This window comes from Tamandua tetradactyla, chromosome 20, assembly GCF_023851605.1.
Source record: "Tamandua tetradactyla isolate mTamTet1 chromosome 20, mTamTet1.pri, whole genome shotgun sequence".
Classification (NCBI taxonomy): Eukaryota; Metazoa; Chordata; class Mammalia; order Pilosa; family Myrmecophagidae; genus Tamandua; species Tamandua tetradactyla.
Window position 1 is genome coordinate 10,686,176 of NC_135346.1, and position 25,919 is coordinate 10,712,094.

The 25,919-nt window shown below is 38.8% G+C and overlaps 1 protein-coding gene and 1 pseudogene across 19 annotated transcripts in view; one reads left to right on the plus strand and one right to left on the minus strand.

Moving 5' to 3' along the window:
- LOC143664917 (prolyl 4-hydroxylase subunit alpha-2-like) overlaps positions 1–25,919 on the minus strand; it is a 211,622-nt gene that overhangs the window by 96,472 nt on the left and 89,231 nt on the right. For all 19 annotated transcript variants that reach the window (XR_013166678.1, XR_013166676.1, XR_013166677.1 and 16 more), the window contains 2 exons: positions 8,917–9,054; positions 7,967–8,206 (listed from right to left, as the gene is read on the minus strand). Coding sequence is in view for 15 of the 19 variants with exons in the window: in XM_077138378.1 (XP_076994493.1) it covers positions 7,967–8,206; positions 8,917–9,054 (378 nt within the window). In the remaining 4 variants the exon portion in view is untranslated. The remainder of the gene's footprint in view (positions 1–7,966; positions 8,207–8,916; positions 9,055–25,919) is intronic.
- On the plus strand, positions 14,135–23,759 carry LOC143664695 (EF-hand domain-containing protein D1 pseudogene; annotated as a pseudogene).

Below are 25,919 nucleotides of genomic sequence, written 5' to 3' on the forward strand. Positions count from 1 at the left end.
TCCCAGGTGAGTTGGCTTGACTGCCTTATCAAAGATCAAATGTCCATAGATGAGAGGGTCTATATCTGAGCACTCTGTTCGATTCCATTGGTCGATATATCTATCTTTATGCCAATACCATGCTGTTTTGACCACTGGGGCTTCATAATATGCCTTAAGGTCCAGCAGCGTGAGACCTCCAGCTTCGTTTTTTTTCCTCAAGATACTTTTAGCAATTCGGGGCACCCTGCCCTTCCAGATAAATTTACTTATTGGTTTTTCTATTTCTGAAAAATAAGTTGTTGGGATTTTGATTGGTATTGCATTGAATCTGTAAATAAATTTAGGTAGGATTGGCATCTTAACTCTATTTAGTCTTCCAATCCATGAACACGGTATGCCCTTCCATCTACTTAGGTCTTCTGTGATTTCTTTTAACAGCTTTTTGTAGTTTTCTTTATATACGTTTTTTGTCTCTTTGGTTAAATTTATTCCTAGGTATTTTATTCTTTTAGTTGCAATTGTAAATGGGATTCGCTTCTTGATTTCCACCTCAGCTTGTTCATTACTAGTGTATAGAAATGCTACAGATATTTGAATGTTGATCTTGTAACCTGCTACTTTGCTGTACTCATTTATTAGCTCTAGTAGTTTTGTTGTGGATTTTTCCGGGTTTTCAACGTATAGTATCATATCGACTGCAAACAGTGATAGTTTTACTTCTTCCTTTCCAATTTTGATGCCTTGTATTTCTTTTTCTTGTCTAATTGCTCTGGCTAGAACCTCCAACACAATGTTGAATAATAGTGGTGATAGTGGACATCCTTGTCTTGTTCCTGATCTTAGGGGGAAAGTTTTCAATTTTTCCCCATTGAGGATGATATTAGCTGTGGGTTTTTCATATATTCCCTCTATCATTTTAAGGAGGTTCCCTTGTATTCCTATCTTTTGAAGTGTTTTCAACAGGAAAGGATGTTGAATCTTGTCAAATGCCTTCTCTGCATCAATTGAGATGATCATGTGATTTTTCTGCTTTGATTTGTTGATATGGTGTATTACATTAATTGATTTTCTTATGTTGAACCATCCTTGCATACCTGGGATGAATCCTACTTGGTCATGGTGTATAATTCTTTTAATGTGTTGTTGGATACGATTTGCTAGAATTTTATTGAGGATTTTTGCATCTATATTCATTAGAGAGATTGGTCTGTAGTTTTCTTTTTTTGTAATATCTTTGCCTGGTTTTGGTATGAGGGTGATGTTGGCTTCATAGAATGAATTAGGTAGTTTTCCCTCCAATCCAAATGTTTTGAAGAGTTTGAGCAGGGTTGGTACTAATTCTTTCTGGAATGTTTGATAAAATTCACATGTGAAGCCGCCTGGTCCTGGACTTTTCTTTTTAGGAAGCTTTTGAATGACTAATTCAATTTCTTTACTTGTGATTGGTTTGTTGAGGTCATCTATTTCTTCTTGAGTCAAAGTTGGTTGTTCATGTCTTTCCAGGAACCCGTCCATTTCATCTAAATTGTTGTATTTATTAGCGTAAAGTTGTTCATAGTATCCTGTTATTACCTCCTTTATTTCTGTGAGGTCAGTAGTTATGTCTCCTCTTCCATTTCTGATCTTATTTATTTGCATCCTCTCTCTTCTTCTTTTTGTTAATCTTGATAAGGGCCCATCAATCTTATTGATTTTCTCATAGAACCAACTTCTGGTCTTATTGATTTTCTCTATTGTTTTCATGTTTTCAATTTCATTTATTTCTGCTCTAATCTTTGTTATTTCTTTCCTTTTGCTTGCTTTGGGATTCGTTTGCTGTTCTTTCTCCAGTTCTTCCAAGTGGACAGTTAATTCCTGCATTTTTACCTTTTTTTCTTTTCTGATATAGGCATTTAGGGCAATAAATTTCCCTCTTAGCACTGCCTTTGCTGCGTCCCATAAGTTTTGATATGTTGTGTTTTCATTTTCATTCACCTCGAGGTAGGTACTAATTTCTCTTGCAATTTCTTCTTTGACCCACTCGTTGTTTAAGAGTGTGCTGTTGAGACTCCACATATTTGTGAATTTTCTGGCACTCCACCTATTATTGATTTCCAACTTCATTCCTTTATGATTCGAGAAAGTGTTGTGTATGATTTCAATCTTTTTAAATTTGTTAAGTCTTGCTTTGTGACCCAGCATATGGTCTATCTTTGAGAATGATCCATGAGCACTTGAGAAAAAGGTGTATCCTGCTGTTGTGGGGTGTAATGTCCTATAAATGTCTGTTAAGTCTAGCTCATTTATAGTAATATTCAGATTCTCTATTTCTTTATTGATCCTCTGTCTAGATGTTCTGTCCATTGATGAGAGTGCTGAATTGAAGTCTCCAACTATTATGGTATATGCGTCTATTTCCCTTTTCAGTGTTTGCAGTGTATTCCTCACGTATTTTGGGGCATTCTGGTTCGGTGCGTAAATATTTATGATTGTTATGTCTTCTTGTTTAATTGTTCCTTTTATTAGCACACAGTGTCCTTCTTCGTCTCTTTTAACTGTTTTACATTTGAAATCTAATTTGTTGGATATTAGTATAGCCACTCCTGCTCTTTTCTGGTTGTCATTTGCATGAAATATCTTTTCCCAACCTTTCACTTTCAACCTATGTTTATCTTTGGGTCTAAGATGTGTTTCCTGTAGACAGCATATAGAAGGATCTTGTTTTTTAATCCATTCTGCCAGTCTATGTTTTGATTGGGGAATTCAGTCCATTAACATTTAGTGTTATTACTGTTTGGATAATATTTTCCTCTACCATTTTGCCTTTTGTATTATATATATCATATCCAACTTTCCTTCTTTCTACACTCTTCTCCATACCTCTCTCTTCTGTCTTTTCATATCTGACTCTAGTGCTCCCTTTAGTATTTCTTACACAGCTGGTCTCTTGGTCACAAATTCTCTCAGTGACTTTTTGTCTGAGAATGTTTTAATTTCTCCCTCATTTTTGAAGGACAATTTTGCTGGATATAGGAGTCTTGGTTGGCAGTTTTTCTCTTTTAGTAATTTAAATATATCATCCCACCATCTTCTAGCTTCCATGGTTTCTGCTGATAAATCTACACATAGTCTTATTGGGTTTCCCTTGTATGTGATGGATTGTTTTTCTCTTGCTGCTTTCAAGATCCTCTCTTTCTCTTTGACCTCTGACATTATGACTAGTAAGTGTCTTGGAGAACATCTATTTGAATCTTCTCTTTGGGGTGTGCTGCACTTCTTGGATCTGTAATTTTAGGTCTTTCATAAGAGTCGGGAAATTTTCAGTGATAATTTCTTCCATTAGTTTTCCTCCTCCTTTTCCCTTCTCTTCTCCTTCTGGGACACCCACAACACGTATATTTGTGCGGTTCATATTGTCCTTGAGTTCCCTGATACCCTGTTCAAATTTTTCCATTCTTTTCCCGATAGTTTCTGTTTCTTTTTGGAATTCAGATGTTGCATCCTCCAAATCACTAATTCTATCTTCTGTCTCTTTAAATCTATCATTGTAGGTATCCATTGTTTTTTCCATCTTTTCTACTTTATCCTTCACTTCCATAAGTTCTGTGATTTGTTTTTTCAGTTTTTCTATTTCTTCTTTTTGTTCAGCCCATGTCTTCTTCATGTCCTCCCTCAATTTATCGATTTCGTTTTTGAAGAGGTTTTCCATTTCTGTTCGTATATTCAGCATTAGTTGTTTCAGCTCCTGTATCTCATTTGAACTATTGGTTTGTTCCTTTGACTGGGCCATATTTTCAATTTTCTGAGCGTGATCCGTTATCTTCTGGTGGCGTCTGGGCATTTAGTCAGATTTCCCTGGGTGTTGGACCCAACAGGTTGAAAGATTTTTCTGTGAAATCTCTGGGTTCTGTTTTTCTTATCCTGCCCAGTAGGTGGCGCTCGTGGCACTCGTTTGTCTGCGGGTCCCACCAGTAAAAGGTGCTGTGGGTCCTTTAACTTTGGAAAACTCTCGCCGTGGGGGAGGTTCGCCAGCCGAAGCGGCTTGGAAGAGTGCCAGCCGGCTCGGGGGTCCGAACGTGGTGAGGGTCGCCGGCTGCCGCAGCCCGTGAGAGCGCCCGTTCGAATTTCCTAGTCGGCCCGGGGTGCTAAGCGTGGCGGGAGGGCGTCAGCTGCCGCAGCCCGGTAGAGTGCACCGTTCCCACCTGGACTGGGGAGTCATGTGTTTGGAAGGGACCCCCCTGGTCACCGTTCTCCACGGCCTGGGGATTTCCGATCCAATTCTCTCAGTTGGTCCGGCGGGCCGCGTGTGGTGGGGGTGGCAGCCGCCGCGGCTTGAGGGGACCGTCTGCCCAATTATGCCAGCTGGCCCGGGAAGGAGGAAGGGAGGGACTCCGTCCGCTTGCCGTCCCGCCCGGGAAGCCCGCACCCCTCGGCGATCTCACCAGAGCGGGTTCTCTCAGCCAGCCAGCCGTTCCAGGATGGGGTACGCTGTCTTTTTGATCTCTGTCGTGGCTCCGGGAGCTGTTCTGTATCATTTCTACTCCCCTAGTAGCTGTTCGGGAGGAGGAACTAAGATCCGCGCGTCTTACTAAGCCGCCATCTTCTCCGGAAGAGCCTTAATTTCCTTTTTAGAGTGGAAATTTTTATATAATTACTAGTATACAGAAACACAAGTGATCTGGACACCAGATCACTTACCTCTTTTTTTTTTTTTTTTTAACATGGGCAGGCACCAGGAACAGATCACTTAACTCTTAACTCTGTTTGGGGTCACACTAGGTTGTAAACATATTTTACTGTCTCAGATTTCAGTGCACTCCCTGCTTGTTGCTACTGCAGAAGTTAGTGAAATTCATGAACAATCCAGGAAGTGGAAGAAGAACCAAGAAGTAGAAATTGGGATTCCTATTAATAAGGCTGGTTTGAGTTCAAGGGATTAACTGGAAAAAGAAAAAAAAAGCATCTGTGGGGCAATCTGAACCAGTTAAATAAATAAATATTCTTGCATTAACTTCGTATTTGTCCATTGTATCCATAAGGAAAGCATAATCCATACTGTTGACTATATGAACTGTTAACTTTCATTCCCAAATTGAATATATTCATCAAGAATGGAAATGAGGTTAGAATGACATGACATACATGTCACAGCAGGTGACCACCAAAAATCTGTGCTCCCAGCTACCAAGTACAGTTACTGCTGCAAAATTATCCAAAAAGGATCTATTTTTCCCAGTACCCTTATATCTAAGTGGTGTCTATGTCTATTTGTGGTCAACAGAATGTGATTGGAAGTGACCAGTGCTTCTCCCAGGGTCCAAACAGTTAAGAATTCAATGCAACTTCTCTACTATCTTGTTCCCTTCTGCTGATGACTTTGAAGTCTAAACTGTTGAAGACAGAAATAATATAAGAAGCATAGATGCTTGAGTCACAACCTGGAGGAGATATACACTGGACTTTGTGTGAAAAAGAAGTAAGCCCATTTTATATGTAGGCATTCAGATTTTATCTGTCATAAAAGAACAGAAGATAGCATTACTCACTATAATAGAGTGTGTCCTTAGTAAACTCATACGGGGCCCACCAAGTATGATTTCAAACTATTTTTTTATTTACAGGTGATAAAAATATATCAATGCCTCCAACCTATAGTTTGTGGGAATTATCTTCTTTATTTAAAAATAGGACTGAAACTTGCATGCTTCAGTCTTTTTAGCTTATTTCCCATTCTCTAAAATTCCTCAGAGCTCACACAAAATCCTAGTTCTTAATTTATAGTGAAATTCCTTTTAGCTAGGAGAAAGGAACTCATTTAAGTCAGTCATATGCTTTCCTATAATCTCTTGCTATATAGCAGGTAATTGTTTTTCCAACCAGTGTTTATTCTGCTTTTTTTGCTCTGAATATTATTCAGTTCAAAGAAAAGGGCAGACATTTTTGGTGAGGTCTGCATTCTTAAGTCATTCATCTATATTATTCCATAACCCCAAGCAAAAATCCTAAACTTACCCTGACTTTCTTCTCTGAACCTAACTCAAAAACCTGTTTTAATGTTCCTAACAACAAATTTTGGCCATTAGCCTTCTTGCCATCTTCTTATATTTATCATTGATTAGGTATATTTTTGATCAGTTTACATATGCTCTTTTTTTCTCAGTGTTTTTTTTTTTTTTGGATGCATGGTCCAGGAATTGAACCTGGGTCCCCCGCATGAATGTTGAGCACTCTACCACTGAGCCATCCATGCACTCTACATATGCTCCTTTCATTCATTCATTCCACAAATACTGAGCATGTATTACATTTCAAGAACCGTGCTATGCATGGAAAAATAATGAAATGTGACCCTGCCATACAGCATACAAAAAAAAAAGAACCATGCTATGCTATAATAAGGAATGGAGACCAAAAATTCAATACAATTACAAAGTGCTAAGAGACTTAGATAAGCACCAGGTATCCGGAATACAGAGAGATGGACTACCTAATTCAATTCAATTTTCAGGGAAGGGTCAGGAAAGGATTTCAGCAGGCGGGGCCATCCAAGCTAGGAATGGGGAAAATAAAAAGTATCCAAGATGCCAAATCTCAAATGGCTTCCCTTCCAAGATCTCAACATGCCCAGCCATTTTTTGAAATATGTATTACAAAAGCCTAGGCTTAGCCTCTGCCTCACTAGAAACTATACAATGAGACCAGCTGCTTTCTCCTTTATAGTTTTGTAGGTTTGTAGTTCACACCCATCTTCCCTGTCTGACTGTGAGAGAGAAGGAAACATGTTTTATTCATTTTAGATCATTGATAGCCAATGGTAGTCATCAATATTTGCTTCTGAATTGAATTAAAATTAAAGGACCAGAAAAATAACCTCTTCCTCTTCTTTCTTGAAGGTAAAATTCTTAGCAAGTCAACATGCTCTACTTAGTTTTTTATTGTAACTATACTTTGAAACATTAATTAAGAAGTTATTCTTTTTCTTTTTAATTCAGTTTTATTTCAATCAAATTTTACATGGCTATTATATATATATATATGTATTTTTTTATTGGGCAAGAAACTGGGAATTGAACCCAGGTCTCTGGCATGGCAGGCAAGGGCTCTGCCACTGAGCCACTGTGGCCTGCCCCATGCCTATATTTTAAGTTTCTTGAAAGCTCATTAAGAAAAACAGCAATCACCTGCTCACACTCCTTCCCCTCCATTCCCAAGTCCTGAAGGTAGCCACTCTCAGTTATTTTCTTTTGTATTTTATCTCTAAATGCATGCATCAGAAAACGATCAAGTTATATGGGAATCTATAATTATGCATGATTGTTCTGTAAACCTACACTGTCTCTAATTTTTAAGTTACTATTTTTTTTTTTAAAAAGAAAATGGTCAAATTATCATTAGATCTAAGCTTGATTAAGGTCTAAAACCTATAATCAGGCCTTCAAACAATTGTGTTTTTAGGAAGACTGCATTAACTGAAAATGAGCCATACTATATTCACTGTACACATAGTTTTGCAGCAAATTTCCACTAGAGTGGCAAAGACTAGCTAGTTGTTCACCAATCCTGTTTCAACTTCTTGGGAGCAGAAAAATATAATATTTCTCAATCTCCCATGAAATTAGATTGGGGCTATAATAGGTCTGGCCAATAAAATTTTAGGCCTGGCATCTAGTGTGTCTCATCAAATTCCCCATGTGGTTAGTCTTCAAAATAGCAAAGTTGTTCAACAGAAGAAATCCAAATCTCTGAGTCAACATTTAGAGGAGAGCCACACAATCTGCATAGGACTTTTTATGAACGAAAGCTAAAATTGTTTCTCTTTGTGTCGTGAAGATTTGGGAGTTTATTTGATACCATACACAGTCTAGGCTGCCCTGAATAATATAACTGAGTCACAGGAACTCTGCCCAATATTGTATCCAAAGCCAGGGGTCAGTTGGTACCTGGGGTGAAGGCACAGGCTAATATAGAACAAAACAGTCACTTTACCTAGTCCTAAAGGTCTTACCAAGAGAAAGCAAGTGATGGGTGAAGTCCACAGCCCTGGGTAGGTCTCCAAGCTGGAAGCTGGCATTGCTAAGATAATTCAAAACCTGGACCTCAGAGATAGTGCTGTGCTCCCCTGCATTCAATTGTTTCAGTGCTTGTTGCATCCAAAGCATTGAATGGTGAAAGTCTTTGATGCTGTGGGCTATCTGGCCCAGCCTAAAGCAATCATTAACACTCAGGGTTGTGCGATACTTGGTCCCTAAAAGCAATGAGAACAATGATATTTTTGAGAAAGAAAATGATGGGTGGTCTCTGGGGGACTCTGCCAAAAGAGAAGTCATTCATCCTCTTCCATTCCTTCTTCCCAGACACAACCACTTTTCAACTATTTCTTTTCATATTCTATCACTAAGTACAAACTTCAGGATTAATTGGATTATCTTTAGGCCTATGTTTAGTTAAGGTAAGGGGTTTAGCCCTAGAGAAGACACTGAAAAGAATTACTATGGACCAGCTTATTAGTGGAAAGTAATTTGTTTAAAAGGGTTTGGTAGAGGTGGGGAGAAGAAATGTGAATCGTGAGACTGGTAGGTTCTAGTCTAAGATAATACAAAAATGAGATACCAATAAAGGCTATATTTGATGAAACAGGATACTTAAAGCCATCTGTCTATTATACCAAAGCCACCCAGGCATAACTGTTCAATTTCTCTCATACTTCCTAAAAATCACATCTCAGCTTCCTAGAACACAAGAGCATACTGGTTTCGGTCTTCTAGATTCCCATGAAAGGCTCAGACTTCCTAGAATATCTAATGGTTGCAAGACTGATATTCTAAATGATATTAAGGGATAAGTAGCGTCTTTATATTTCTCAAGGCTTGCAGGATAAAATAGCAAGTTCTGAAACTAAGAAGAACAACTTGGAAGTACCTATTCACCCAAGGGAAATCCAGTGATATTCATTACCTGGCAGGGCCCCCTTGGAAAGAGACTTCAGATCCAGTTTGTACATGCGCTGAAGACGGAGAAGGGCCCTGGCAGCCCCAACCTCATCCTCATCTGTAGGGAAATGCTTGCGCCATGATGTGAGCCTAGCAGAAAATTCTTCCACATACCAGAGAGGAAGGAATAACACGAGAGAGGAAGAAAGATTACATGTAACTAAAAACAAATAAATTAACTGAAGAACAAACTAGAGCATACTATCTGACTTCAATGTAATCTCTTGACACAAAACTGAAATCATCTGGAAATAGTGGAAATGGGAGGCCTGCAGAGAATGATTCTCTAAAACTATGCTATCCAATACACTAACACCATTGCCATATATACCTATTAAATCTAAATTAATTAAAATTAAATATAACAAAATTCAGTTCTTTAGTAACACTAATCACATTTCAAATGCTTAACAGCCATATATGGCTAGTGACTACCATATCGTTCAGCACAGATAGCAAATATGTCCATTACTGCAGAAAGTTATATTGCACAGTGTTACTTTAAAACAACTCCTAGAATAAAAAGAACTTGAAAAAATACTTATTAGAATACCATTAAAATGAGTCATTAGTAGTGCTCTCAGGTAACTTATGTAAATGCAAATTATATCTGGAAGAATCTACTTTTAGACAGGTTTCGAAGAATTTTCACAGCTAATATTCCAGGGAAAACAAGTAGCTCTCAGTAAAAAAAAAAAAGAAAAAAGGGGGGAGTCAATAAATAAAGGAGAATTGAGTCATTTTGAGTCATACCCAGCAGAAAGAAAAATTAAAGAAGAATCAGCCCCATAAAAGTTCAGGAATTGAAATTACCTGACATGGAATATTAAAAAGTATGTTTAATAGCTGTGATGAAATGAAACAAGGACTTGAAACAAAACAGAATTGCATAAAGATGTTAAAGAAACCAAAAAGAACTACCCAAATTGAAATGTGTAATAACTAAATTAAAGTTTTAATAGATTGGAACTTCTGGTTTTGGCCATGATAGTGTAGCCCGTATTGAACTAATCCTCCCATCAAAAACAACTGTAAAATATGGACACACTCTGTAAAACAACTCTTTTAAGGCCTTGGAAAGAAACTAAGGCAAATTGACTTGGGGGTACATCCCTTATGAGAAGAAAGTACAAGAGGTGAGCGCCATGTTCAGCCTTAATTTACTAAAAACCAACCACTGTTTGTACACTCAAGTGAATTTTATAAGTAGACAAAGTATACTTCAATGAAGCTGCTTTAAAAATAAGTGTATGTCTATAAGGAATTGAATATGTCAAATGGAAAAGACATGATATAATGGCATTCTGATGCTTCCCAGCCTCATTATCATCACCTTTACCAATAACTTTAAATCAAATTCTGCCAGTTAAAATGTTCTGCCCACATATTCCATTTTTTTCCAACAGGTTTTTAGTTTTCCCCCCTTCAACTTTAAAATGAAGAGATTATTTTTTAAAATCACCAAATAGTTAATGAAAACCTCTAATATTAGAATGTTAATTAGCATTGATAATTAGCAAAAAGAAAGAAAAAAATTTTTCCTGGATAAAACTCATTCAATAACATATAATAACAGGAATTTCCTTTAAACTAACTATTAATATAATGTTCAAAGACATTTAAAAAGGATAGTACATTCAAGTTCAAAAACTAGATGCTATGACATTATCAAGACATAAAATTCAAAGTTAAAAGAGTATGAGAAAAATATGAGAAAAAAAAATAGGCATTAGTATCAATACAGGAGATCCCCTTCCAACTCGAAGGAGTTTTAGAAAGAGAACAGAGTGAAAATAGAAGAGAAGAAATTATCAGAAATATAATACAACTTTCCAAAGCCAAAGAGAAACAAAAGTGTCCTTACTGAATGAACTTAAAGAATGTCAACCAGATAAAATGGGAAAAACACCAACACTTAAAATACCATTGTGAAATTTCCAACGCAAATATAAAGATAAGATCTTATAATGCTCAAGAAAGAAAAAACAGGTATCCTACAAAGAAGCTAGAATTAGACTGGTATCAGTATTCTCGTCAACAATACTGGAGTCTAGAAGGAGCAGAAGTTCTGAGGAAAAAATTACTTTCAGTTTTGGCATATTTGAAAGTAGGACTAAAGAATAAAATGTACTATGTGGAATACGAAAATGAAGGTCTTCCTATTATAAAAGGAATTTATAATAACTCATTATATCAGACTTAGAAAGCATTAAAGAATAAATGATATTCTGATTTCTGCTTTTGCCCATGAAAAAGTAAGTGCTACAGCACTTTCCCCACCATAAACAACTAGAAAACTGAACAAAATAAATAAAACAACAATTTTCAGAAAATAGACAAAAAGCAGAGGAGGACTGATTCCTGAGAAAAGGAAGAGAAATGAGGTGAGCCTTAAGATAAGCCCATCTTTTTGCCTGGGAACTAATTCCAGATATCACTGTAGAAGAGTAACCCAAACAGAATTCACTGGTCTTTGCTCAGTTGAAAAGACCCATATTAGGGTTTGAAGAAGCCAAGTCTACTGAAAATTGCAGAACAGAGTGCCAAAGAAGGAGCTACACATACAAACAAATATCCTGAAATGTGCAAATGTGTCTCCTTGAGTCTTTGGCTGAATACCGTTCTGCACATAAATAGGGTGCAAATCTAAGCTGGCCGAAGAATAATCATCAGTAAATTGTAAGCCAAACAATTCTGAGTTCACACAAAGTAGGAAATAATTTTATTGAAGAGACTATGGTGAATGTATGGAGTACCCAGGAGAGTCCCTTTGAAGGGGGCTGTGGTAGTTAGATTCAGTTGTCAACTTGGCCAGGTGAACGTGCCTAGTTCTACTGCTGTGGACATGAGCCAAGGCCATGTGAACCTCATCTGTTGCTGATTATATCTGCAGTCGGCAAGGAGGCATGCCTGCTGCAATGAATGATGCTTAATTTAATTGGCTGGTGCTTAAATAAGAGAGAGCACAACGTAGCACAGCCCAAGCAGCTCAGCATACCTCATCTTGGCACTCGCAGCTCAGCCCAGGCCTTTGGAGATGCAGAAAGGAATCACCCAGGGAAAATTGTTGGAACCCAAAGGCCTGGAGAGAAGCCCAGCAGAGATCACCCTGTGCCTTCCCATGTAAGAAAGAATCTCAGTTGAAAATTAGCTGCCTTTCCTCTGAAGAACTAATGAAATAAATCCCCTTTTATTAAAAGCCAGTCCACCTCTGGTGTGTTGCATTCCAACAGTTAGCAAACTAGAACAGGGGCTAAACAATCCATAATACATAATCTACTCTAGATACAGCATAACAGAAGTTAAAAGCAAGCCTCAAGCAGATAAAACTGATCTGTAAGTAATTTGAATGTTTGGCAGAATAAAATAAAATATTCTTCAAAAGAATACCCAAATTCTGTAATTCAACAATGTAAATTTACAATACCTGGCATCTAACATAAAATGACTACACAGGTGAAAAAAGCAAGAAAATCCCATAACCAGGGGAAAAAAAACAATCAAGAGAAATCAACCCAAGAACGACAGAGATCATGGACTATCTAGCAAAGACTTTTAGACAGCTATTGTAAATATTATGATAAGCATAAGGAGGTGAAGAAAAACTTAAACATAATGGAGATAAACAGATATTCTTAAAAAGAAACAAGTGGAATTTGTAGAGATGAAATGCAATATCTTAAAAATTTACTAGGTGACAGTAGCTACATGTGAGTCACTGCAGGAGAAAAGTACAGTGAATGAGAAGACAGCAACAGAAACAAACCAAATTGAAAAAGAGAAAAGTTTTTTAAAAAAATACTGAAAATAAAGAGACAAAGTCCCAGGGACCTGCAGAAAAATAGAAATAGTCTATGTGCAGTTAAAATCCCAGGAGAAAAGAGGGAAAGGGAGAACTGAAAAAAAAAGTGTTTGAAGAACTGATAGCAAAAAAATTTCAAACTGAGACATAAACTGTAAATGGACAGATCCAAGAGAACTGAGGAACCCCCAAGCAAGACAAACAGAAAGGCACATTATGAGTGTTTTAGTTTGCTAGCTGCCAGAATGCAACATACCAGGAACAGAATGGCTTTTTAAAAGGGGAATTTAATGAGTTGCTAGTTTACAGTTCTAAGGCAAAAAAATGTCCCAATTAAAGCAAGTTTATAGAAATGTCCAATCAAAGGCATCAAGGGAAAGATACCTTGGTTCAAGAAGGCCAATGAAGTTCAGGGTTTCTCTCTTGAGTGAAAAGGCACATGGCAAACACAGTTACAGTTTCTCTCTCATCTGGAAAGGCACATGGTGAACACGGCATCATCTGCTAGCTTTCTCTCCTGGCTTTCTGTTTCATGAAGTTTCCCAGGGGGTGTTTTCCTTCTCCATCTCAAAGGTCACTGGCTGGTGGACTCTGCTTCTCGTGGCTGTGTTGTTCTGCTCTCTCAGAATCTTTTTGCTTTCTCTCTTGTTGTTCTCTTTTATAGGATTCAATAAACTAATCAAGACCCACCCAAATGAGTGGAGACACGTCTCCACCTAATCCATTTTAACAACCACTCTTGATCACTCAATATCACATCAAGATGTGACTCCCTAAGTCACATCTCCAGGGAGATGATCTAATTACAGTTTCAAACATACAGTACTGAATAGGGATTAGAAGGAACGGTTGCCTTTACAAAATGGGATTAGGATTAAAACATGGCTTTTCGAGGGTACATACATCCTTTCAAACTGGCACAATACTCCATGAAACTATCTTTGAAAACTAAGGGTGAAATGAAGACTCTTAAGACAAACAGAAACCAAGAGTAATCACCATCATATCTTCATTACAAGAATTAAAGCAAGTTCTTCAGATAAAAGGAAAATGATACCAGATGGAATTTTGTATATACACAAAGGAATATAGAGTGCTGGAAATGACAATATATGGGTAAGTATAAAAGAGACTTCTCATTATTTCACTTCTTTAAAAGACAGCTGACTGGTTAAAGCAAAAATAATAACCAGGTACTATGTGGTTTGTAACATAGGTACAAGAAAAATATATTACCAAAATAGCACAAAGGAAAAGAAAGACAAAATGGAGGAACAGTGCTACAAAGTTCTTACATTTATGTAAAGAGGTATAATATAATGTAAATATAGACAATAATAAGATAAAGATGCATATTAAAAAGGCCAAAGCAACAGCCAAGATGGCGGCTTCGTAAGGTACGCACGTCTTAGTTCCTCCTCCAGAGCAACTATTAGGTGACGAGAAACAGTGCAGAACAGCTCCCGGGGCCATGGCAGGGACCGGACACACAGCGTACCCCAGTCTAGACTGGCTGGACTGGCTGCGAGACTCCGCTGCGGTGAGCTTCCTGAGCGGCGCGGGCTTCCCCGGGCCGCGGTGGCTGGCGGCCAGTGCCCCTCCCTCCCTCCTTCCCGGACCGGCTTAGAGTCTCGGAGAGGCAAGTTACCCAAGCCACGGCGGCGGGCACCTCTCTCTCGTAGGCGGCTTCCAGGACTGGCTACGAGTCTCAGATCAGCGAGTTCCCCAAGCCCCGGCGGCCGGCGACCGGCGCCCCTCCCCCACAGGTGGCTTCCTGGTCCGGCGGCGAGTCATGGATCAGCGAGTTCCCCAAGCTGCGGCGGCCGGCGGCCGGCGCCCCTTCCCCACAGGCGGCTGCCCGGAGGGAGAGCAGGGAGTCTCCGACAGTGGCAGGGACTGGGTCCAACCAAACACCAATAGTGGCATTAATAAAGGAGCCATAACATCTTTTGCTGGTGGGACCCACAGACAGACAAGCACCACATACTGGGCAGGAAACAAAACAGAGCTCAGAGACTTCACAGGAAAGTCTTTCAACCTACTGGGTCTCACACTCTGGGAAATCTGATTAAATGTCCAGACGCCAGCAAAAAATAACAAATCACACCAGGAAAATTGAAGATATGGCCCAGTCAAAGGAACAAACCAATAGTTCAAACGAGATACAGGACCTGAGACAACCAGTTCTGAATATACGAACAGAAATGGAAAACCTCTTCAAAAACCAAATCATAAATTGAGGGAGGACATGAAGAAGGCAAGGAATGAACAAAAAAAAGAAATGGAAAGTGTGAAAAAACAAATCACAGAACTTATGGGAAAGCAAGACACAGTAGAAGAGATGAAAAAAACAATGAAAACCTACAATGGTACATTTCAAGAGACAGAGGTTAGGATTGGTGAACTGGAGGATGGAACATCTGAAATCCAAAAAGAAACAGAAATTACAGGGAAAATTATGAGCAGGGACTCAGGGAATTGAATGACAATAGGAAGTGCACAAATATACGTGTTGTGGGTGTCCCAGAAGGAGAAGAGAAGGGAAAAGGAGGAGAAAAACTAATGGAAGAAATTATCACTGAAAATTTCCAAACTCTTATGAAAGACCTAAAATTACAGATCCAAGAAGTGCAGCGCACCCCAAAGAGAAGATTCAAATAGACGTTCTCCAAGACACTTACTAGTCATAATGTCAGAGGTCAAAGAGAAAGAGAGGATCTTGAAAGCAGCAAGAGAAAAGCAATCCATCACATACAAGGGAAACCCAATAAGACTATGTGTAGATTTCTCAGAAAAAACCATGGAGGCGAGAAGAGAGTGGGATGACATATTTAAATTACCAAAAGAGAAAAACTGCCAACCAAGAATTCTATAACCAGCAAAATTGTCCTTCAAAAATGAGGGAGAAATTAAAACACTTTCAGACAAAAAGTCACTGAGAGAATTTGTGACCAAGAGACCAGCTCTGCAAGAAGTACTAAAGGGAGCACTAGAGACAGATACGAAAAGACAGAAGAGAGAGGGGTGGAGAGGAGTTTAGAAAGAAGGAAAATTAGATATGATATATAAAATACAAAAGGCAAAATGGTAGAGGAAAATACTACCCAAACAGTAATAACACAAATGCTAATGGACTGAACTCCCCAATCAAAAGACACCTACTGGCAGAATGGATTAAAAAACAGGATCCTTCTATATGCTGTCTACAGGAAACACATCTTAGACCCAAAGATAAACATAGGTTGAAAGGGAAAGGTTGGGAAAAGATATTTCATGCAAATAACAACCAGAAAAGAGCAGGAGTAGCTATACTAATATCTAACAAATTAGACCTCAAATGTAAAACAGTTAAAAGAGACAAAGAAGGACACTATCAACTAATAAAAGGAACAATTCAACAAGAAGACATAACAATCATAAATATTTATGCACCGAACCAGAATGCCCCAAAATACGTGAGGCAAACACTGCAAATACTGAAAAGGGAAATACACACATGTACCATAATAGTTGGAGACTTCAATTCCCCACTCTCTTCAATGGACAGAACATCTAGACAGAGGATCAATAAAGAAACAGAGAATTTGAATATTACAATAAATGAGCTAGACTTAACAGACATTTATAGGACATTACACCCCACAACAGCAGGATACACATTTTTCTCAAGTGCTCATGGATCATTCTCAAAGATAGACCATATGCTGGGTCACAAAGCAAGTCTCAACAAATTTGAAAAGATTGAAATCATACACAACACTTTCTCAGATCATAAAGGAATGAAGGTGGAAATCAATAATAGGCAGAGCACCAGAAAATTCACAAATACGTGGAGGCTCAACAACACACTCTTAAACAACCAGTGGGTCAAGTAAGAAATTACAAGAGAAATCAGTAAATATCTCGAGGCAAATGAAAATGAAAACACAACATATCAAAACCTATGGGACGCAGCAAAGGCAGTACTAGGAGGGAAATTTATTGCCCTAAATACCTATATCAAAAAAGAAGAAAGGGCAAAAATTCGGGAATTAACTGTCCACTTGGAAGGACTGGAGAAAGAACAGCAAACTAACCCCAAAGCAAGCAAAAGGAAAGAAATAACAATGATTAGAGCAGAAATAAATGAAATTGAGAACATGAAAATGATAGAGAAAAATCAGTAAGATCAGAAGTTGTTTCTATGAGAAAATCAATAAGATTGATGGGCCCTTAGCAAGACTGACAAAAAGAAGAAGAGAGAGGATGCAAATAAATAAGATCAGAAATGGAAGAGGAGACATAACCTCCGACCTCACAGAAATAAAGGAGGCTATAGCAGGATACTATGAACAACTTTATGCTAATAAATACAACAACGTAGATGAAATGGACAAGTTCCTAGAAAGGCATGAACAACCAACTTTGACTCAAGAAGAAATAGATGACCTCAACAAACCAATCACAAGTAAAGAAACTGAATCAGTGTCATGGTTAGGGACAGGTGTCAACTTGGCCAAGTTGTGGTACCTGTTCATCTGATTGGGCAAGTGCTGGCCTGTCTGTTGCAATGAGGACATTTCATAGGATTAGGTCATGATCACGTCAGCTACATCCACAGCTGATTCCATTTGTAATCAGCCAAAGGGGATTGTCTTCTGCAATTAGTGATGCTAAATCCAATCATGGGAAGCCTTTTAAGGAGGACTCAGAGGAGACAGGTTGCATTCCTGCTTTGGCTGGTGAGCCTCTCCTGTGGAGTTCATCCAGGCCATCCATTGGAGTCGTCGGCTTCGCAGCCTGCCCTGTGGATTTTGGACTCTGCATTCCTACGGTCACGTGAGACACTTTCATAAATTTTATATTTGCAAGTGTTCCCTGTTGATTCTGTTTCTCTAGAGAACCCTAACTAATACAATCAGTCATTCAAAAGCTTCCCAAAAAGAAAAGTCCAGGACCAGGCGGCTTCACATGTGAATTCTACCAAACATTCCAGAAAGAATTAGTACCAACCCTGCTCAAACTCTTCAAAAAAATTGAAGTGGAGGGAAAGCTACCTAATTCATTCTATGAAGCCAACATCACCCTCATACCAAAACCAGGCAAAGATATTACAAAAAAAGAAAACTACAGACCAATCTCTCTAATGAATATAGATGCAAAAATTCACAACAAAATTCTAGCAAATCGTATCCAACAACACATTAAAAGAAGTATACATCATGACCAAGTAGGATTCATCCCAGGTATGCAAGGATGGTTCAACATAAGAAAATCAATTAATGTAATACACCATATCAACAAATCAAAGCAGAAAAATCACATGATCATCTCAATTGATGCAGAGAAGGCATCTGACAAGATTCAACATCCTTTCCTGTTGAAAACACTTCAAAGGATAGGAATACAAGGGAACCTCCTTAAAATGATAGAGGGAATATATGAAAAACCCACAGCTAATATCATTCTCAATGGGGAAAAATTGAAAACTTTCCCCCTAAGATCAGGAACAAGGCAAGGATGTGCATTATCACCACTGTTATTCAACATCGTGTTGGAAGTTCTAGCCAGAGCAATTACGAAACAAAAAGAAATACAAGGCATCAAAATTGGAAAGGAAGAAGTAAAACTATCACTGTTTGCAGATGATATGATACTATACATCGAAAACCCAGAAAAATCCACAACAAAACTACTAGAGCTAATAAATGAGTACAGCAAAGTAGCAGGTTACAAGATCAACATTCAAATATCTGTAGCATTTCTATACACTAGCAATGAACAAGCTGAGGGGGAAATCAAGAAATGAATTCCATTTACAATTGCAACTAAAAGAATAAAAGACTTAGGAATAAATTTAACCTAAGAGACAAAAGACCTATACAAAGAAAACTGTAAAAAACTGTTAAAAGAAATCACAGAAGACCTAAATAGATGGAAGGGCATACCGTGTTCATGGACTGGAAGACTAAATATAGTTAAGATGTCAACTCTACCTAAACTGATTTACAGATTCAATGCAATACCAATCAAAATCCCAACAACTTATTTTTCAGAAATAGAAAAACCAATAAGCAAATTTATCTGGGAGGGCAGGGTGCCCTGAATTGCTAAAAGTATCTTGAGGAAAAAAAGCGAAGCTGGAGGTCTCACACTGCCTGACTTTAAGGCATATTATGAAGCCACAGTGTTCAAAATAGCATGGTATTGGCATAAAGATAGATATATCGACCAATGGAATCGAACAGAGTGCTCAGATATAGACCCTCTCATCTATGGACATTTGATCTTTGATAAGGCAGTCAAGCCAACTCACCTGGGACAGAACAGTCTCTTCAATAAATGGTGCCTAGAGAACTGGATATCCATATGCGAAAGAATGAAAGAGGACCCATATCTCACACCCTATACAAAAGTTAACTCAAAATAGATCAAAGATCTAAACATTAGGTCTAAGTCCATAAACCAGTTAGAGGAAAATGTAGGGAGATACCTTATGAATCTTACAATTGGAGGCAGTTTTATGGACCTTAAACCTAAAGCAAGAGCACTGAAGAAAGAAAGAAAGAAATGATACATGCTACAACATAGATGAGCCCTGAAAACATTATGCTACGTGAAAGATGTCAAACACAAAGTCAACCACATTATATGAAATGTCCATAACAAGGAAACTACAGAAACAAAATAAATGAGCAGTTTTCAGGGATTAGAGGAGGTAAAGACAATGGGGAGTAACTGCTAACGGGTATCAGGTTTCCTTCTGTGGTAAAAATGTTCTGTAATTAAATACTGGTGATGTTTGCACATCTTTGCAAATATACTAAAATCACTGAATTGTACACTTCAAGAGGGTGAATTTTATGGTATGTGAATTATATCTCAACAGAGCTGTAACTTAAAAGATCATCTGGAGCATATTCTCCGATCAAAATGAAATTAAATTAGAAATCAATAACAAAAGAAAACCTGTGGTATTTGGAAGACAAACCATATACTTCTCTCTCTCTCTCTTTTTTTTTAAAGCATGGTTCCAAGAAGATCACAAGGAAAATTAGAAAATATTTCAAATGAATATTAATGAAAACAAAGCATCCCCAAAATTATGAACTGCAGCTAATTCTGTGCTTAGAAAATTTTATATTAGTTCAGAGGCAAGATTCAAGATCAATACGCTAAACTTCTTCCTCTAAAATCTGAAAATATAAGAGCAAATTAGACCCAAAGATCCTAAAACATAGGGAAAAAAAGACAAATAAAAATGATGAACCACTAGCAAGACTGATGAAAAGAAAAAGAAAGAATCCAAAAAGAATCAATATCACAAAAGAAAAATAAGGCATGATACATTTTATCATAACCAAAAATATATATAAAAATATTATCTACAATATGATGAAATTAACTTGACAACTTAGATGAATTCCAAAAATTCCCTGAAAGGCAAAACGAACATAAGAAGTCATCAAAACCTACTACGAAGAAATGGAAAACCTTAATAGTCCTGTGTTTAATACAGCAAGTAAATGCAGACATTAAAAACTGTCTCATAAAAAAATCAGGCCCAGATGATTACATTTATGAATTCTATCAAATTAAGAAATAATATCAATCTTATAAAAAATTCTCAAAAAATAGATGAGGATAAAATAGTTCCTAACTTGTTTAAGAAAACCATCACTATCCTGAATCAAAACTTGACAGGATATTACAAAAAAAAGAAAGTTAGAGACCAGTGTCCCTTGTAAACATAGAGTCAAAAATCCTTTAAAAACTATTTATCAACCAAATGAATTCATGATCAAGTGGGATTTATTCCAGGAATGCAAAGTTGGTTTAACTTTTAAAACTCACTCAATGAAATGTGCCACATTAACAGAATAAAGGATAAAAAAATCCCTTGCTCATCTCAATACATTCAGAAAAGGCATATGGCAAAATTCAACAAACATTATGTTTAAATTACAAAAAAAACCCTACCAAACAAACTAAATTACTCTAATCAAAGCAGAAATAGAATGAATTGTCATGAGATTCAGATAACTATGAAAAGATTTTTGATACTGTATGGTGAAATATTGAATGTTTTCCTCCTAACTTCAGGAACAATAAAAAAATGACCACTTTTATCACTTCTATTCTTTATTTTTTATTTTTATTTTAATTTTTTTGGCATGGGCAGGCTCAGGGAATTGAATCTGGGTCTCTGTCATGGCAGGCAAGAATTCTGCCACTGAGCCACTGTTGCACCGCCCTTTTTTTTTTTTTTTTTTTTTTTTTTTTTTTTTTTTTGCTATTCTTTATTGTACTTCATAGTACATTGGAAAGAAAGGGAAGGTGGGAGAGAGGGAGCCAGGGGAGGCTGGAGGTTGGGAGGGAAAGAGAGAGAAAGAAAATGAAAGCATAAGATTGGGAAGGAAGATGCAAACTAGTTTTATTTGAGAAGATGTGATTGTGAACATAGAAAATCCATAGGAACAAACTACTAGAATTAATAAATAAATTTAGCAAGATCTCAGGATACAAGGTCAAGCTATGAAAATCAACTGTATTTTTAAGAGAAATGAAAAAATAAAACGTTTATAAATACCATCATAGCATAAAAAAACTACTGTGATTAAATTTGTGACAGACATTTATGACACTAACAGTGAAAACTATAAAACATTGTTGAGAGAAGTTTTAAAAGATCTAAATAAATGGAGAGACACACCATGTTCAGGAATTGGAAGATTCAATATTATGATGTCAGTTCTCTCCAGACTGGTCTATACATTCAATGTAATCCCAAACAAAACCCCAACAGATTTGTAATGTAGAAATTAACAAGCTGAATCTCAAATTAATATGGAAATGTATAAGACTTAGGATAATCAAAACAATTTTTAAAAAGGAAAACAAAAACTCAAGCATTTATGCTACCTGGCTTCAAGACTTACTATTAAGCCACAGTAATCAAAGCAGTGTGAAGTTTTTGTAAGGCTACCCAAATGGATAAATAGAAGAGAATAGAATTTGGAATTTGATCCACACATATATAATCAATTTATTTAAACAATGGTGCCAAAGTACTTTAATGGGTAAAAGATCTTTTCAACAAATGATGTAGAAAACTGGCTAACTGTACAGAAAATTACAAATGTTGACTCCTACTTCATACCAGATACAAAAAATAGACATGAATCATAGATCTAAAGGTAAAACCAAAATTATAAAGCTTCCAACAGAAAACACAGGAGAATACCTTCCTTTTGGATACAAAGAACATGAACCTTAAAAAATAAGATTAAGAGAACTTCATCGAAACCTAAAACTTTGTTCATAAAGACAATTTATGAAAATGAATAACCAACCCACCACTGGGAAACATATTCCCAGTACACATAAATAACAAAGGACTTATATCTGGAATAAAAACAGAACTTCTACAACTCAGTAACAAAAGACTTAACACAATAAAAATGGACCAAAAAAACTAACAACCCTTGAACTGACACTTCAACACAAATAAAGTACAAATGACCAACAAGCACATTAAAAGGTGCTCAATATCATTATTCATAAGGGAAATACAAAGGTTTTCATATCCACCTAAAGGTCTAAAATTTAAAGAGGGGCAATACCAAGTGTTGGTGAGGACATAGAATAACTGTAACTCTCCACTTTTCCTAGTGGAAGTGGAAAGTAATACAAGACTGCAGAAAACAATAGTAGTTTCTTGTACAGTTAAATCTCTGTCTGTCCTATGACACAGTAATTTCTCTTGTAGATATAAAATGAAATCAGTGTATATGTCCACAAAAAATTTATACAAGAATATTCATGCAGTTTTATTCATAAGAACCAAAAACTGGAAGCAGTACAAAAGATCAGCAGAAAAATACATAAATTGCTATATGTTTATACAATGGAATACTAAATAGCAATAAAAGAAACAATACACAGAAGATAAAAAATTTCAAACACAATGTTGAGTGAACAAGGTCATATATAAGTGTACATATTGTGTAAGTCAAGAATAGGCAAACTAATCTATGGGTATGAAGTCTGATGATGCATAGACTAGGGTGACTTGGAAAAGGTACAAGAGAACTTTATGAGATAATAAAAATATTGTATACATCTATCTGGGTATGGGTTACATGGGTGTTCATATCTGTCAAAACTTACTAATACTGTATACCTCAGACCTGCGCACTTAACTAAACACAAATAAAACCTCAATTTAAAAATATATTAAAAAGGGGCAGGTTGTCCCTCCCAACCGCTGCTGCTGCTGCGAGCACAGGAGCCACGCACCACCCACCGGGTCCGCGCTGGGTCTCCGCCTCCAGATTCACCGCCTTGGCCAGCGAGGAGGAGTTCCTGCTGCAGCAGAAGGCCGAGGACGGCGGCTCGGGTATCTCCAGCTCGAGCTGTCCACCCAGACGCCCGCGACTAGTGCGGACACCGAGCTGAGAGCGCAGATGACCCGGCGCCTGGACATCAGCGAGGGCCCCAGCACACGGCCCAGCCGCTGCAGGGTCTTCCACATACACCGAGTTCCCGGAGTCGAGCCGCCACCTCGCCAAGAACCTGGAACACAAGTTCAAAGTGTGTGATGCCAGACTGGGTGGCTGCAGTGACCTGATGGAGCTGAAGCTCATGATGGAGAAGCTGGAGGGCCCCAGACCTACCTGGGCCTGAAGCGCATGCTCAAGGATGTGGACGAGGACTTGGATGGCAAACTCTGCTTCCGGGAGTTCCTGCTCGCTTTCCAGAAGTCCTGGAGGGAGTACTGCAGGAGGACTGCAGGTGGATGGTGCTGGCCACGGCTCTTCGAAGTTGATGTCACCCTCGAGGGCATTCCAAGTGACAAGAACGTATTTGAAGCTAAGGTCCAAGCCTTGCCATAAGCCAGTAAGTTTGAAGCTAAGTTAAAAGACAAGCAAGACCAACAGAAGCAAGAGGACCAGAGGAGGAACCACCTGGCAAGCCTTCACGGGAACTCCAGGCCGTTTCCAGTATCTATCAGATGCAGCCCCTAGGAGAGAAGGCCATGCCACCTCACCCTGGCCACCCCTCACAATCACACCCACCGTGCAATGCAAACTATTTAGACACATCATTGGGGTGCTGGGGGTTTCCTTCACCCCAGTGGATGCTGCTCCTGGAGGGTCCTGAGATGGCCCACGTGCCTCTGCTCCCCTTGCTTCTGCTTTATTCCTCTGTCCTTCTCTAACAGTCAGAACTCGCTTGCCTCTTCTTGGCAGTCTTTGCTTTTTACTTGTCCATTTGCCGTTCTGCACCAAAAGAGCAGTGTGTTGTATTTATTTGTACAGATACTTCTTTCCTTCGTGTTCCTCCTTGTAGATAGTGCAGTCCATGGCGGTCTGTGATTTTAATGTTGCCCATTTTCTTGGGTAATTCTTCTCTTCAACTCTCTCCTTTATTTCCCATCCAATTTCTGTGTTCTCCTTCCTAGACGATTGGGCTGCTTGTACTGGTACCTTCTCTCCTTTGGTGCTGCTGGGGTGAGGCCAAAGTGGATGCCACCCAGCTTCTCTCCAAGGGAATGGCCTGTTCCTTCCCATCTGCCCTTCCCATCTGCCTACCTCCTTTGCCGGTCACCCTCCAGGAGACCACCTCTTCTCTATTCATGTTTTTTCACATTTCAGCCTTTTTTCCACTTTTAAATACCAAGCTCCAATTAATTGTAAGAATGAAAGAGTAATTAGAAGTAATATTACTGAGTAGAAATCCTGTTCAACCCTGACTGTATACAAATTATATTGCAGTCAAACCCTAACATTCCTAATTGAAAACTCCCCAAACTCATGGCCATCCTTATCATCTGGCCACTTTCCAACATCTGCTCCAAGGCAGATGTTCTTAGCCACACCACAAATGTATATACATTGTGAGGTCTTGGGATTGCTCACAGATACCAGGGGCTTGCTATATTCAAAAATACATATATTCCTAATGTGATATTTATTACTCTTTTGTAATTGCTGCCTTTATAATAAAGAAAGCATCTGCTGTTAGGTCGGGGGAATGGGGAAGGGCACTGCATCTTGAGCTGCGGAGGCTGTGTTACCCCTCCCAACCTGACTTCTGGAACTAATGAACAGCCCCTTCCTGACCTCTATCCTTAAAAGCTGCCCATGCCGAAGCCCGCGTGCACACTCACCTCCCTCCGTCTTCGGTTTGGTGAGCTCTGCCCGGGAGTGCAGAAATGCCCCCCCCCCCCCCACTTTAAATTTCCTGGTCTACCTTTTTTCTTTCTCACCCTTTTGCCTCCTAAACCTTTCATCTGGTGCCACCTGCCTGGCCAGAGGCGCCCCGGCTTCCTCTCTCCTTTCTCCACATAGCCAGCGACAAGGGATCCTTCAGTCCACCACTACATCCACCACAGATTGGGTAAGTCCCTTCCCTCCTAGCCCTGCTGCCGGGTCTCACCGTTCTGAGACAGCCCATCCGTTAATTACTCTCCGAAAATCGTGAATTCATGTCAGGTTCCCGAGGGCTGAGGTGAAAGGGGATGCCCACAAGCCTCACTCCCCTTCCTGGGACTTGCAAAGTTGTGGGGACACCCCACTTCTTGTTTCCCTCCCAAATTCAGGTCCAGGACCTGAAAGGGCCTCAAACCAGGGTGAGACGTTCCCCTGGGAGATGGGCCCCCGCTCGTAAGAGCTCCGAGGACTCTCTCAGGGCGTTGGGACACTGACACCCCCTGGGCCAGTCCTTTCTCCTCAGAGACCCGTCAGTATGGGCAGTAGGTCCTCTCTCATCGGCCTGAGGATGGGACTTTCGATTTTAATAACCTTACAAACCTCCGCAACTTTTGCCAGAGGAATGACAAATGGGCCTAAATTCCTTATATCCAGGCTTTTTTCCTTCTGCGCTCCTGCCCCTCCCTTTGTATCCTCCTCTCCCTGGCTCTACCCTCCCCTCCCTCCAGTGGCGCTCCAGTTGCCATCTTGCCTTTCCTCCCCCCTTCTGCTTCAGCGACATCTCAGTCACCATCTTCTCCTTCTCTTCCTCCTTCTGTTCTGGCGACGTCTCAGCCGCCATCTTGCCCTCCTCTCTCCCCTTCCACACCGATGGCACTCCTGCCGCCATCTTGCCTTTCTCTTCCTCCTTCTCCAACTATCCAACTACCTATACTAAAGAATTCCAGTATCTAGCTAACACTTACGACTTCA